The sequence below is a fragment of the Ylistrum balloti genome, unplaced genomic scaffold, assembly GCF_031769215.1.
Source record: "Ylistrum balloti isolate Yb309-2 unplaced genomic scaffold, AGI_CSIRO_Ybal_v1 Utg370104, whole genome shotgun sequence".
Taxonomy (NCBI): domain Eukaryota; kingdom Metazoa; phylum Mollusca; class Bivalvia; order Pectinida; family Pectinidae; genus Ylistrum; species Ylistrum balloti.
In genome coordinates this window covers 777,762-792,197 of record NW_026782129.1, presented here as the reverse complement: position 1 = coordinate 792,197, position 14,436 = coordinate 777,762, and the positions used below count along the sequence as shown (strand labels likewise).

The following is a 14,436-nucleotide window of genomic DNA, read 5'->3' as shown; positions in this document are numbered from 1 at the left end:
ATGGAGAATGCTCATAACCTTGCGGTTCTGAGAACTTTAAGACCTGGAGATATGGTGGAATTCCAAAGGGCATGGTATTACTCTCACTGGGGTGTTTATATAGGTAAGTCATACACGCATGCTATTGGTGCTGTAACGTGTAGGTTGCAATCGCTCGCCTGATAAAATATAATCGAACTCTGTATTTTTCCACATAAATTGACATTGCTATCAGATGTTTACTCCTGTTTTGTTGGACGATTGAGTGTCCAGTTTGACCAGGAGAATACTTTCCTAAACAATAATGACATGTTAGTTGAATCAATGGGACAGCTCATTTCTAGTACAACTGGATCATAAGCTATGATAACTGACAAATGATGTTCTTCAGCAACCTGTGACATCTGCACCTGTGTAAGTACTTTGTTACCAAGACAGTGTTGTTGATTGTAAGATAGGTGTTTAGAATTAAATTTCTTCTAGAAAGTTGTAGTGTTAGGTTGAAATTAGCAGCATTTATAGCATTTTTTCAGTAGGTAACCATGACAGTCAAATGTCAGAAATCAGAGGAAATTTTTTTTACACAAATTTCATCTCTCTACTGTTAATGTAATTGTTATGTAGTTAATAAATATATATACATGTATTGATGTATTTTTCATAACCAATCTGCTATACCTGTATATCTCAAACATGACAAATAATTTCAGGAAAAATGCAAATCAACTGTTTACTGCTACCTTATAGCACAGTAGAATCAAGCAGGATGTTGTCGGGTTCATGTCACGTGTGCTATGGGAAAGCATTATGAGATTCGACGGATAAATATAGCTGCGTAATTTCTTTCATTAGTTACCTTATTTGGCATTATTTTCGGACCTCATTGGAATATACACGTAGCACTAAGCGCGGGATATAAGTAAACACGCAACTATACGAATGAAACAAAGAAAACATTAACAGAGGCAGGTAATCCAGTTAATCACATGCATTGTGCTCGGGCATAGGTAGTACATCTTTCATATTGGATGTTCATTTCTGTATCATTTCAATTACTTCTTCTCGATCAACTTCAATTTCAGCTAGTAATTAATTTTCATTCGGTTTTATTTTAATTAGGTTACGATAACATTGTGCATTTGAGCGGAGACGACGGTTCTGGAAGTTGGGATGCTTCTAGATCAGATAGCCCGTTATGCATTTGCGGGAAGAATATTGACAAAGCCCGTGTGAAGATTGACAAGTTTTTTGATGTGGCAAAAGGATGCAAAGCTAAACGAAACAATGATAAAGATCGGAAATGCAGGTATATTATTACCAATGAAAACGTATTAAGTATTTTATCAACACATAAATACCAAATAACATGTTTTCTCTGTGTATGACCGGCTTAAATAGTAGCAATGCAAAACAAGATCAGGAATCATACTATGAATAATGATACCCATTCATAACAATTAATCATATGGATATACCTGCGCTGAACCGGTAGGAAGTGCACTGAGGACCCTTCTGTGGAAGGAAAGAGATAATACCAACAGGTCAAGATAATCATGATCCAAATTCAGTTTCAATAAAACAACGGTAAAATATAAACAACAGAAAGATTTACACTGAGACTTCCGAAATGTGCAAGGAAAATAAGACCATGTGTTCCGAAAGAGTAAGCGTCTTATGTTTCGTCGACGACGCCCACCATGTAAATCTTTATCATTCCAAGTAAGAAATGCCAGGTTCCCAAATCAGAACAATGTATAAAACAACAGAACCAACATGAATACGAACTAGCCTCAAACACGTCCAATTTCATATTTATAGAGGCTATAGAAATATGTTCTGATGAGATCATTGAAATGACCATAAAATTTACTCATCATTTTCATCAGCCTGCATCTCTAGAAACCCTGTGTCGTGAGTTTGTCTGTCAGTTGCCAACATCTTGTGCGAACAAGTCCTTAAATATCGATTCGACTTCAAGTGTAAACGCCATCGGTTGGTGGATACATAGACGTATCCAGGGAAAAACCCACGTGGTCGGACAGAGAAAACGGGGGAACAATTTTGTTTGTTACCAATACACCACCAGACCACTGTTTTAAACTTGATATCTTTCTCATATATAAGCTTGACCTATGTCGAAAAACTTCGAGAATCTGTCTGAAATAAATATAGTTTGCCTCTTCAACGACCAAACTCCCCAGATATGAAGTTTTGGAGTGATATGCTCTGGCAATGGCAATAAGTAAGCATCGTGAGTGAAAACTACTGTACCCGTGAGGGTGAGGGAAGGTGTGAGTGTTGTCTGTTTTAAGATATTGAAACATAGTTTTCTCGTTGTGTAGACAAACCGAATGATACCAGCTTTTGCAATTTTAGGCCATTAGACCCACATGAAATCGTAAGGAGGGCAAAGGAAATGGTCGGGAAGTATGGCTACAACGTCTTAAGGAATAACTGTGAACATTTTGCTTCCTATCTTAGGTACAACATAAAATGGTCAGAACAGGTAAATATATATATGTCCACTACTATACTTTAGAATATTAGATAATGCTTTATATAAGGAAGATCCTACAAATACATTCAGTTGGCAAAGGAAACATTGTCATATAAAGATGAACATAGGCATCTATGCTAATTATATTATAGTTTTGAGCCAATAGGACCAAATGTCAGTCGATGTTCTGTATAAAAATATTTTTTCATGTCTAACTACCGTTTATTTATCATTAAATCTATACAATTGCACATTTCTCTCTTGAAAAACACTTCATCATCTTAATGATGATTTTATAATCGTCTATGTATGTTTATACTATGATGTCGCTTCAACTGCATATACCGTTCAACTACTGCTATTAAATAGTTATAAAATCTGTTGCAGGTTGACAGCATAGCAGCAAAGGTTGTGATAGGCGGCACTTTATTTGTGTTTGGTGCACTAGCTAAAGCCTTCTTAAGTTCATGGAAACAAAATAAAAAATAACGACTGACAATCTGGTTAAAACACGATCTTCATTTTCAGTACGATACTCTAGAACGTACCGTGTCTGAGTGGGATTAAAACATAGTGTTGTCATATCACTGCATTATAAACAAAATCACTGTTTGGCGTCATCTTTTTATAAGAAATATCACAAAATGTTAAGTAGTGCTAAAGTGGTTTCAAAACATCCATAAATAAACAGGAATAATAACCGTAATATTGTAAAAGTTTAGGAAAAATCTACATTGTACATTGCAAAGTTACAATATTGTAATATCAAATAAAGTTACTTTAGTTTTTTCTCTGATTCTATTTCAAAACTCTCTCAACCAAAGACAATTAAAGTCAATAAATGACAACATGCTTAAAGCAGGGTCTTTTATCGTTTATCAGTGAATGTAGGTGTTAAGCGATGCGCATGCTTCAAAGTCTGTATACTTAGGCATCAACGATCCTAAAAAGGGAAAATCCAAGAAAATATCCGAAAAAATTTCTTATTCCTTTAAACGGAAGCTGGTTAGTGTCACATGAAGTAAATATGTTCATTTCGAAATCACAACTTAATAAGCCGAAATTACGACCTAGTTATCTTAAATTACGACATATTTCTATCGTAATTATGACATCAACATAACTAAATCGAATTCATGAAAAAAAGTAGCCCGTCATTACGAGGTAATAAAGTCACATTTACAATATACTTGTAAAATAACATAAAAAATAATTCATGTGTCACTAACAGGCTTCCGTACATATGAAATGTAATCGAGTGGAAGATATTTGACATGGGATTCAGGCAAATATTGTATAAATTGAAGTTTCTTTGTCAAACTTCAAGTCATTTCTTTTCTATAGCTACAGTCTCCATAGCTACATCACATTGCAATCCCTGTGTGTATGCCGTCATTTAATTACCTTAACCTGTCGTACGATGGGTTATATAACATTCTGTGTAGAACGAAAAATATGGTTATATTCACTTCAATGGCTACTTAACAAGGCAATCAAGTATGATAGCATATATTAGGGAATGTTACTTGAAAAATCCTAAATGAAATGTTGATTTTATTTATCATTTTTTTCATGTTCTGAACAACATTGTTAGAGATAAATATATGTGTAACTTTGTACAATTATGTGGTATTGCTTTGTTCCTTGCGAAATTATGTTATTCGCAAACACGTGATCACCTTGACTCGTCTGTATTATGTAATTTAGTAACATTTCGGCTAAAGAGCTCAGATAAAAAAAACTTTTGTACGGTGTCATATAAAAGTAATGACACATGTACTTTAACAATCCAATCTCGGTTTGTATTCATCTGTGGTGTGCTGACATACTTGTTGGTATCTTGGGTTACGTAAGACACTTGTTATCAATTTAAGATCTGATGAATTGTACGACTGAAATGTGTTCTTGTATATATATGTACTGATTGCTTCTATGCCGGTAACTTGTCAATGGAAGAGACTCTCCTCCGTTGGCTTTTCTGTAAAACGGCAGCCAAAATAAAGAGACAGAGGGCCGTGGCATGGGCAGCTGCCACGCTGTAATAGGACGCACCATACGATCCCGTAACATCTACTAACCAACCTGCAATAACCGAGTTATTTTATATCATCTACTGTGCAGTACAGGAAAACATCCAAAACAAGGACGTATCTCAATTTTGGCTTCTCATACTTCTGTATTTTACAAAACTTCTTCATGACAAAGATTACATAATATAAGAAACCAATTATCCGGAAAAAGTAAATGAAAAAGAATACGGAATGAAATATCCGGAATTAACATGGAAAGGGAAATAGCTCTTAAGGTACAATTAAACAATTAAAGTATTCTAATATATATTTAGCAAATTAACCATCTTATATAGTTTATATATAACACTACATAGTATACAAAACGTGATAACATGTAATACCGACACAATAGTATAAAGACTTAATAATTCTTATGTTTTCTAAAGAATAGATATTCATGATTCAACCATTGTACCTAATATTTTGAAACAAAGTGACAAATATTCATCTACGCATGAAAATGCCATAACTATCATATAAATCGGATTTTTGTTATTACTTACCAAACACAGTTCCAGCGCAAATACAACTCAAACCTGCCACTGTCATCAGGATACCAAGTCCGACGGCATAATTCTCTAATCCTACAAGCTCCATCGTTGTCATCGACATACACGTGTCATTGCACCCAATCGTCATTCCGAAGACACACACTAGAAACACATGTTGGTAGTACATGGTCGCAGACGGAAGACAGGCAGTTGAAAACGTACTCATGCTTGTGAATATCACGGATATAGCGAGTACTTTCATTTGAGGTATGAGTGTGCACATACCGGGTAGTAATCTACCAAAAGTGTTGGATACACTCATGTAAGTGTACAGTAGTAATGCTTCATGTCTTTCATATCCTTTAGTCTGAAGAAATTCCACCAGATAAACCAACGCTGAACCGAAGGCGGAAAGTGTCAAGGAAATTCCAAAGGTGAACATGATAAATACACAGTTTCTTACCAGTGATTTTAACTTTGTCTGATATGTAGTTTGCTTATTACGTGAGCCACTATTTCCTGTCATATAAATTCTAATTGTTTTGGCATTGATCTGCCGATGATTTGACAAAGATTCACAGACACTGAAGAAACATATGATGTTTCCCACGAGTCCAGTCATTATAAGTAGACATCCACGCCATCCGTACGCGTTGATCAAGAAGTCCAGCAGGAATGGTAAAGTGATTGCACCACATGTAGATCCGGTACCAGTGAATGCAATAGCAATAAGTTTGGCTTTACCACTGAAGTATTCGCCAACAGATTTCATACCTGACACAAAGGCCAGCGAAAAGCCGAACCCTACTGGAGTAAATGAAGTTTGATTAAGGATAAATTTCAATTCATTTATAAACATTTTAACAAAAAGATGATAAGAAGGTAGCATAACATTTAGGAATCTAATGAATCACTAAGAAATATGAATTGACATGAAACTTCACAAAATGAAAACGTGATATACTGAAATATAACATCACATAGGGATAATGTCAGTATGCTAAAATGTAACATCACATAGGGATAATGTCAGTATGCTAAAATGTAGCATCACATAGGGATAATGTCAGTATGCTCAAATGTAACATCACATAGGGATAATGTCAGTATGCTCAAATGTAACATCACATAGGGATAATGTCAGTATGCTCAAATGTAACATCACATAGGGATAATGTCAGTATGCTCAAATGTAACATCACATAGGGATAATGTCAGTATGCTCAAATGTAACATCACATAGGGATAATGTCAGTATGCTCAAATGTAACATCACATAGGGAGTAATGTCAGTATGCTTAAATGTAACATCACATAGGGATAATGTCAGTATGCTCAAATGTCGACAATGTCGATATACTGACCTGTAACTACACATAATGACAATGTCGGTATACTGACCCGTAACTACACATAATGACAATGTCAGTATACTGACCTGTAACTACACATAATGACAATGTCGGTATACTGACCTGTAACTATACATAATAACAATGTCGGTATACTGGCATGTAACTGCACAAAATAACAATGTCGGTATACTGACCTGTATCTATACATAATGACAATGTCAGTATACTGACCTGTAACTTCGATAATGACAATGTCGGTATACTGACCTGTAACTATACATAATGACAATGTCGGTTTACTGGCCTGTAACTACACAAAATGAAAATGTCGGTATACTGACCTGTAACTATACATAATGACAATGTCGGTATACTGACCTGTAACTTCACATAATGGCAATGTCGGTATACTGACCCGTAACTACACATAATGACAATGTCAGTATACTGGCATGTAACATCAGATAATGACAATGTCGGTATACTGGCATGTAACTTCAGATAATGACAATGTCAGTATACTGACCTGTAACTACACATAATGACAATGTCGGTATACTGACCTGTAACTATACATAATGACAATGTCGGTTTACTGGCATGTAACTACACAAAATAACAATGTCGGTATACTGACCTGTAACTATACATAATGACAATGTCAGTATACTGACCTGTAACTTCAGATAATGACAATGTCGGTATACTGACCTGTAACTATACATAATGACAATGTCGGTTTACTGGCATGTAACTACACAAAATGACAATGTCGGTATACTGACCTGTAACTATACATAATGACAATGTCGGTATACTGACCCGTAACTATACATAATGACAATGTCGGTATACTGACCTGTAACTATACATAATGACAATGTCGGTATACTGACCTGTAACTTCAGATAATGACAATGTCGGTATACTGACCTGTAACTACACATAATGACAATGTCGGTATACTGACCTGTAACTACACATAATGACGATGTCGGTATACTGACCTGTAACTACACATAATGACGATGTCGGTATACTGGCATGTAACTTCAGATAATGACAATGTCGGTATACTGGCATGTAACTTCAGATAATGACAATGTCGGTATACTGACCTGTAACTATACATAATGACAATGTCGGTATACTGGCATGTAACTTAACAAAATGACAATGTCGGTATACTGACCTGTAACTATACATAATGACAATGTCGGTATACTGACCTGTGACTATACATAATGACAATGTCGGTATACTGACCTGTAACTACACATAATGACAATGTCGGTATATTGACCTGTAACTATACATAATGACAATGTCTGTATACTGACCTGTAACTTCAGATAATGACAATGTCGGTATACTGACCTGTAACTATACATAATGACAATGTCGGTATACTGGCATGTAACTTCAGATAATGACAATGTCGGTATACTGACCTGTAACTACACATAATGACAATGTCGGTATACTGACCTGTAACTACACATAATGACAATGTCGGTATACTGACCTGTAACTTCAGATAATGAAAATGTCGGTATACTGACCTGTGAATTCAGATAATGACAATGTCGGTATACTGACTTGTAACTGTACATAATACAATGTCGGTATACTGGCATGTAACTTCAGATAATGACAATGTCGGTATACTGGCATGTAACTACACAAAATGACAATGTCGGTTTACTGACCTGTAACTATACATAATGACAATGTCGGTATACTGACCTGTAACTACACAAAATGACAATGTCGGTATACTGACCTGTAACTATACATAATGACAATGTCGGTATACTGACCTGTAACTACACATAATGACGATGTCGGTATACTGACCTGTAACTACACATAATGACAATGTCGGTATACTGACCTGTAACTACACATAATGACAATGTCGGTATACTGACCTGTAACCACACCGATGGTTACGATAAGATAAGGGATGCTTGTTGCGAAGAATGACGCGGATAGGAATGCTAACAAACCTCCACACATTCCCATCTTCCTCACTCCGTACTTATCTACACAGAGGCCACAGATGAAACCTTGAAAATAATATCATAAGTCTATAGTTTTAATAGTACAAAAATATTATGAATTGTTCATTGTATGAGACATCGTGAGATATATTGTCTTACTATTAAATCGATCTATTATATGAGACCGCATATGGGCGACTTAAGGGTTGTATGGTAAGTCTTTCGGTACAGCATTCCCTGTCAATGGGATGTTGATGGGAGGGTTTTTGTCGATTTGATCGTGTTAGAAATTTGAAAATCAAACGTAGATTCTAACATCAACTGGGGATCTACTAACCAGTGGTAACAGACAAAAAATTACTTACCGACTGGTACTTATAGAAGAAATCACGATTTAAAAGTGTTCAGATGTCTGTAGGTACGTCCACACAGATGAATTACTCGTGTATTTAAAAAGAAAAAAAAATGATTCCTGATAAATGGTAAAATCGCCTTCATTTCCTAGAGCTCCTAATCACGATAACTACTATTGTTTCTTCTAACCAGATTTACGATGAAATAAACATCTTATCACAAAAATGTAAGCTAGTAACTATCTGCCTTCAAAATTTTTTTTTTTAATTTAGAAAACAGAAATTTTACATCAAAAATTATTCCAATGATAGAAAAAGAAAATGGAGAAATTATTAGAAAACAGGAAGATATCTTAAATGAAGTAAAAAAAATTATGAAAATTTGTATTCCAATAATAGTAATATTGAAGATGTTGATTTAGATGCATATGTAGATATATATAACAATAATATTCCTAAACTAGATAGGGCAGAATCATTATCACTGGAGGGTAAAATTACTTTAGAAGAAGCCTCAAGTACTTTAAGAAATATAAACAAACAATAAAGTCCTGGATCAGATGGATTTACAGCAGAAGTTTTTAAATGGTTTTGGGGGAAAGTAAGTAATTTTGTAGTTAGATCTAATAATTATGGCTATTTGACTGGCAAATTACCTATAACTCAAAGACTGGGTATAATTACATGTCTACCAAAGGGAGATAAACCCAGGCAGTTTTTAAAGAATTGGAGGCCAAACTCTTCACTCAATATAATATACAAAATAGCATCAGGTTCAATAGCAGGTAGAGTAAAAAGAGTTTTAGACAAATTAATTAATATGGATCAGACTGGTTTTATTGCTGGGAGGTATATAGGGGAAAATACAAGGATAAATTATGATATCATGCAGTATGCAGATGAAAATGAAATTCCTGGTATGCTTTTAATTATTGATTTTGAAAAGGCTTTTGATTCTGTTAGTTGGGACTTTATAAACACAGTGTTGCTTTTTTTAATTTTGGAAATGATTTACGAAGGTGGATAAAGACTTTACACACTGAAGTTATATCTTCTATTAATCAGGGGTTGCCGTCAGGGTGACCCAATCGCGCCTTATATAGTTATTCTATGTGTAGAATAAGATTTAGGATTAATAACAATATAAAAGGCATAAATGTAGACAATGTTCCTATTTTACTATCTCAGTACGCAGACGATACTTCTATTATCTTAGATGGTACAAAAAGATCAATGAAAGAGTCTTTTTCGGAACTACATAGTTTTGCAAAAATTTCTGGATTAAAAGTAAATAACACTAAAACACAAGTTATTTGGATTGGCAGTAAAAAGTACAGTAATGACACTTACTTTCCAGAGTGGAACTTGCAATGGGGAATTACAAAGTTTACAGTCTTGGGCATTGATTTTAACGTGGACCTGCACCAAATTCCAAAATTAAACTATGACAAAAAACTAGTAAAGCTTAAGGCATTAATTAGAATATGGAATAGAAGGATTTTAACACCAATAGGAAAAATACATATAATTAAGTCTCTTTTGATATCACAGCTTAATCATCTTTTTATCTCTTTACCGCGAGGACTGTTTTATCAGAAAACTTAATACTGAACTTTATAATTTTTTATGGAATGGTAAAACAAATAAAATAAAAAGAGACTTTATTATCAAAAACTGTTTGAAGGGGGGCTCAAAATGTTACATTTACAATCTTTCATAGAATCCTTAAAACTAACTTGGATTCGAAGGTTATATACAACAGAAGGAAAATGGCAGATTTTTGTAAAAACATACGGAAATAGCTACACTATGGCTAATTGTGGTACTGACTATTTATCAAAATGTCAGAGAAACTGTAAAAACTTATTCTGGAAAGATGTGCTACTAAGTTGGGGCAAGCTAATTGAAAAGGGTGTAAACTATGGAAGCCAAAGTGGAACAAATATTCTTAAATCCCCAATTTGGTATAACAAATCAATAAAAATACAAAACAAGAGTGTTTTTTTCAGGAAATGGTATAGAAAGGGGGTAATAATAGTCAATGATATAATAAAAGAAAAAAGAAAGAAATCTTTCTACGATCATCAAGAGTTCATACAAAAATTTGGCATCCAAACAAATTTTCTTACATATCAAGGTATCATTAATTCTGTAAAAAAAAAACTCATTTTACCTGAAGATATCACTAATTTGAATGTTGACTATCCATACATCCCGATGAATTTGGAAATTTTTCTTAGACATAAAAAAGGAACTAAAGATTTCTACCATGTTCTATGTCAGAATAATACAGTATATACGGGTAGAAAGAAGTGGGAGCAAATGTTTGACTTTAATAATAATATATGGGAAAACATCTATACCATTTCCTTTAAAATTAGTAAAAATACCAAACTACAATGGCTCCAATTTAGAATCAATCAGCATATTTTAACCACAAATTCTTATCTTTATAAAATTGGTCTTGTTGACAGCCCTTATTGTTATCACTGTAAAACTGATATTGAGACTATAATTCATGCGATATGGGAATGTCAAGAGGTACAAGCATTTTTAACTGACTTTGAAGCAGTGTTAGATCTATTATTAATTCCATTTGCTTTTAATAAAGAATCCTTCATATTTGGTTTCTTTGATAGGAAAACTAATGTTGACAATTTAGTCCTACTTATTATAAAACTTTACATCTATCAGGCAAGATGTCTGCAAACTGGTCTGTCACTTTCAGCTTTGAAGAATTTAATTAAAGATACATATAACACTCAAAAATACATTGCTACAGGATATGGGGGAAATTATCTCACCAATTTTAAACAGGAATGGAGAAAATGGGAAAGACTACTTCAGACTATGTAGTGAAATTTTAAATCATTTTTGGATTATTTTCTTTTTTAACCTTGTTAGCTGAATGTATCAAAAATGAAATAAAATGATAAAGCCCCTGTCAGATCCTACCGGCACCATACTCATCCTCTCCCTCCCTCTCCTTCTTCATCTCTCTTACTGCTACTTTGCTAATTTTTCCCTTTTCTCTAAAAACGGTACACTATAACATAGCACTTACTTAAGTATCAATCTTAATGTCAGGCTTTCATTTTTTACTCTATTTACATTCCTTTGTACCTAAGCGAAAATGGCCATGTGTGAGTAGATTGTTTGATGTGTTATGTTTTCATGAATTGTTGAAAATCTTCAAAAAATAAAAAAAATTATAAAAAAAAAAAATATTTCAGTATTGAACGTTTCGGCAATCTTTTCCCGTTAAATACTATATATATTCCACGAGTATGACAAAATAAATTTTTTGTACAAATGAAAACAAAAGATATGTTCTGTCATTCGAGTTAAGTATGCTTGGTATTTAATGGAAATAAATATTTCATAACATTTTTAAAGGAAAAACAAATGAAAAAAACAAAAAAACAAAAAAAAAAAACAAAAAAAATAACAAAACAAAAACGATGTAAAATCAAACCAATGTTTAAAAAGACAACGCTATATTCAATGAGTATCGTTGATTTCTAACAACAGTTTATGCTATTATCTTGTAAGAATCAGAATAAAACATGGAAATATACTCTGGAATTATTTGACGGAAAATCAACTTATTCATTCATAGCTTCAACCCTGCAATATTGGTTCAATTATGACGTCATTAATTCCATGACTCACAAAATGTTACATCTACTAGTTCGACATACCTGCTATATTTAGAGTTCCGGTCGTAACAGACTGGACGAGGGCAGTCTTTGCTTTACTTTCACCAAAAACACGAAGGAATTCCACGTTTAACACCGACATGTTGAAAGGAAATCCGGCACAGAAGAACATGTTTAGGAAGCAAACAATCAACACAACCCACTTCCTGTGTAAAACACTTTCTCTGGAAACCATGGTTATGATGGTGATAAATGTGCAGTTTATAGACAGACGTCGTGGCGGCGATATAGGTTATGTTACTATTTCAGATGATGATTAGATGCATGTTTATATAGGTCGATCCCTATAAAGACGATATCAAACTCATTTTTAGGTCTTTGTCAGGCAATACCTGCGACGTTTTTGACACCCGATATTTCTTACTTGTAGCATATGCATACCATAAATAGCTAATTTGTTAACTATGTATCCAATTTAAATGATGGAAAGAGGGGATAGAAAAAAATGTCACATTTACGGGCCTCATTACATACACGGGAATGCGCAATCATGTTAACCTTCATACTCATATTTCTTAGATAAGTAACCTAAGCTAGAAGAATGTGTATAGGAACTACCAACTTGACCTGTGTGCATCTTCTACAGTGGTAATAGATAAGACACTACAACAACAGTTGTACAGTGTGGTACTTTAATAAGTTTGGTTTATTGTACGAAGACTAGACTAGTCCCCAGTACACACAAAGCAGTGAGATATTTACACGATCCGTTCATATCTATTTTCATACTGTTTTTACGTTATTAAGGAAGCTCAAATTAAGGGTGAGATATTTGCATATGTCTTTCCATATGACATGGCTCATTAACAACTTCTAGGTTAGGATGAAAATTAATAAAACCTTCAATGGTCAAATTTACAGGGAGATCTTTGGAAAAGTACAAGACGATTAAGATTAGGTGTTCAAGAGGGAGTGTTTGTGTCTGTTGACATGTAACACATCTGCATCAGCAGCCGACGCCTTAAAGTCATATTATCCATACTGCAACATACATCACTGATTTATAACTTATAAAGGCAAACAGTGCAGGCGAAAACGTTATACTGCTTGTATATAGATATTGATCGGAGTGTAAATCATAAATGAATAAGCATATAATGTTTCTATGAGGAAACTTAATAATAGTGCGTCATAAAATGTGTTTCCTTTAGACGATATAAGTATGGCATAAATATGGACGCAGTACTAACACACCGATGGTCGTCACGGATGAGTAGTTACTGCAGAGCTACAATACAAAACGATCTTTACACTCAATACATAAGTTTATGTCACTGAAGGTATACGTACCAACAGTGCTGAAATGCAGATAACGTGATACTATTTTTAACCATTCGGATATTTTTTATAAGTTGTGACACTAATCGTTTCTCCTTTTTTTCAATACATCTTGTCATTTTATTGTCAAAACTTTACTTTCATTATCGTTTTTACTTGGGAAATAACTGATTTGACATCACCGCTAATGGGGACTTGTCAAACTGAAAGTAGGTATTCCCTTGTAAACACCTGTAAATATGGCCGACATGAAACATTTCTTTTAAGTATTATTTTAGTGTTTAATCCTGGTAATGGACGAACTTTCAAATCATGATGACAGGCTGGCACTGGCCGAACAACTTTTAAGAATATTTTTTTTAAATATCTTTACTGTTTGAATTTTAATGAAAGTGTTGTGCCTGTATGGTCATTAATTTAAATTTTAAACCATGGTTAACAACACTGAATTGGGTCACACACCAATATAATATACATACTGAATCAGAGTTAAACACACTGGATCGGATAACACGCATATGCAATATACTCACTGCCGTTGGGCTAAACACACCAAATCGGGTCACACGCACACTGCTATAGCGGGGCTAAACACACCAAATCGTGTCACACGCACACTGCTATAGGGCTTAACACAAAAAATCGGGTCACACGCACACTGCTATAGGGCTAAACACACCAAATCGGGT

General features: G+C 34.2%; 2 protein-coding genes across 2 annotated transcripts; one reads left to right on the top strand and one right to left on the bottom strand.

Moving 5' to 3' along the window:
• On the top strand, positions 1–2,965 carry LOC132550126 (phospholipase A and acyltransferase 3-like). Its single transcript, XM_060214143.1, has 4 exons — positions 1–103; positions 1,099–1,285; positions 2,356–2,485; positions 2,864–2,965. Exons 1-4 carry the CDS (start codon positions 1–3, stop codon positions 2,963–2,965), a joined length of 522 nt encoding a protein of 173 aa, XP_060070126.1.
• Positions 2,966–4,406: 1,441 nt separating this feature from the next.
• On the bottom strand, positions 4,407–12,551 carry LOC132550125 (monocarboxylate transporter 12-like). Its single transcript, XM_060214142.1, has 4 exons — positions 12,452–12,551; positions 8,326–8,463; positions 5,052–5,843; positions 4,407–4,558 (listed from the first exon to the last, which is right to left on the bottom strand). Exons 1-4 carry the CDS (start codon positions 12,549–12,551, stop codon positions 4,407–4,409), a joined length of 1,182 nt encoding a protein of 393 aa, XP_060070125.1.
• Between the last annotated feature and the right edge of the window lie 1,885 nt (positions 12,552–14,436).

Excerpts from the sequence above, each read along its gene's own strand:
- LOC132550125 (XM_060214142.1), bottom strand. The coding sequence starts at position 12,551 with ATGTCGGTGTTAAACGTGGAATTCCTTCGTGTTTTTGGTGAAAGTAAA. Across the intron at positions 8,464-12,451 it reads CGGAACTCTAAATATAGCAG|GTTTCATCTGTGGCCTCTGT; the intron begins GTATGTCGAACT and ends ATTATTTTCAAG. Across the intron at positions 4,559-5,051 it reads TTGCGCTGGAACTGTGTTTG|GTTGGTTAGTAGATGTTACG; the intron begins GTAAGTAATAAC and ends CGGTTATTGCAG.
- LOC132550126 (XM_060214143.1), top strand. The coding sequence starts at position 1 with ATGGAGAATGCTCATAACCTTGCGGTTCTGAGAACTTTAAGACCTGGA. Across the intron at positions 1,286-2,355 it reads GATAAAGATCGGAAATGCAG|GCCATTAGACCCACATGAAA; the intron begins GTATATTATTAC and ends TTGCAATTTTAG. Across the intron at positions 2,486-2,863 it reads ACATAAAATGGTCAGAACAG|GTTGACAGCATAGCAGCAAA; the intron begins GTAAATATATAT and ends AATCTGTTGCAG.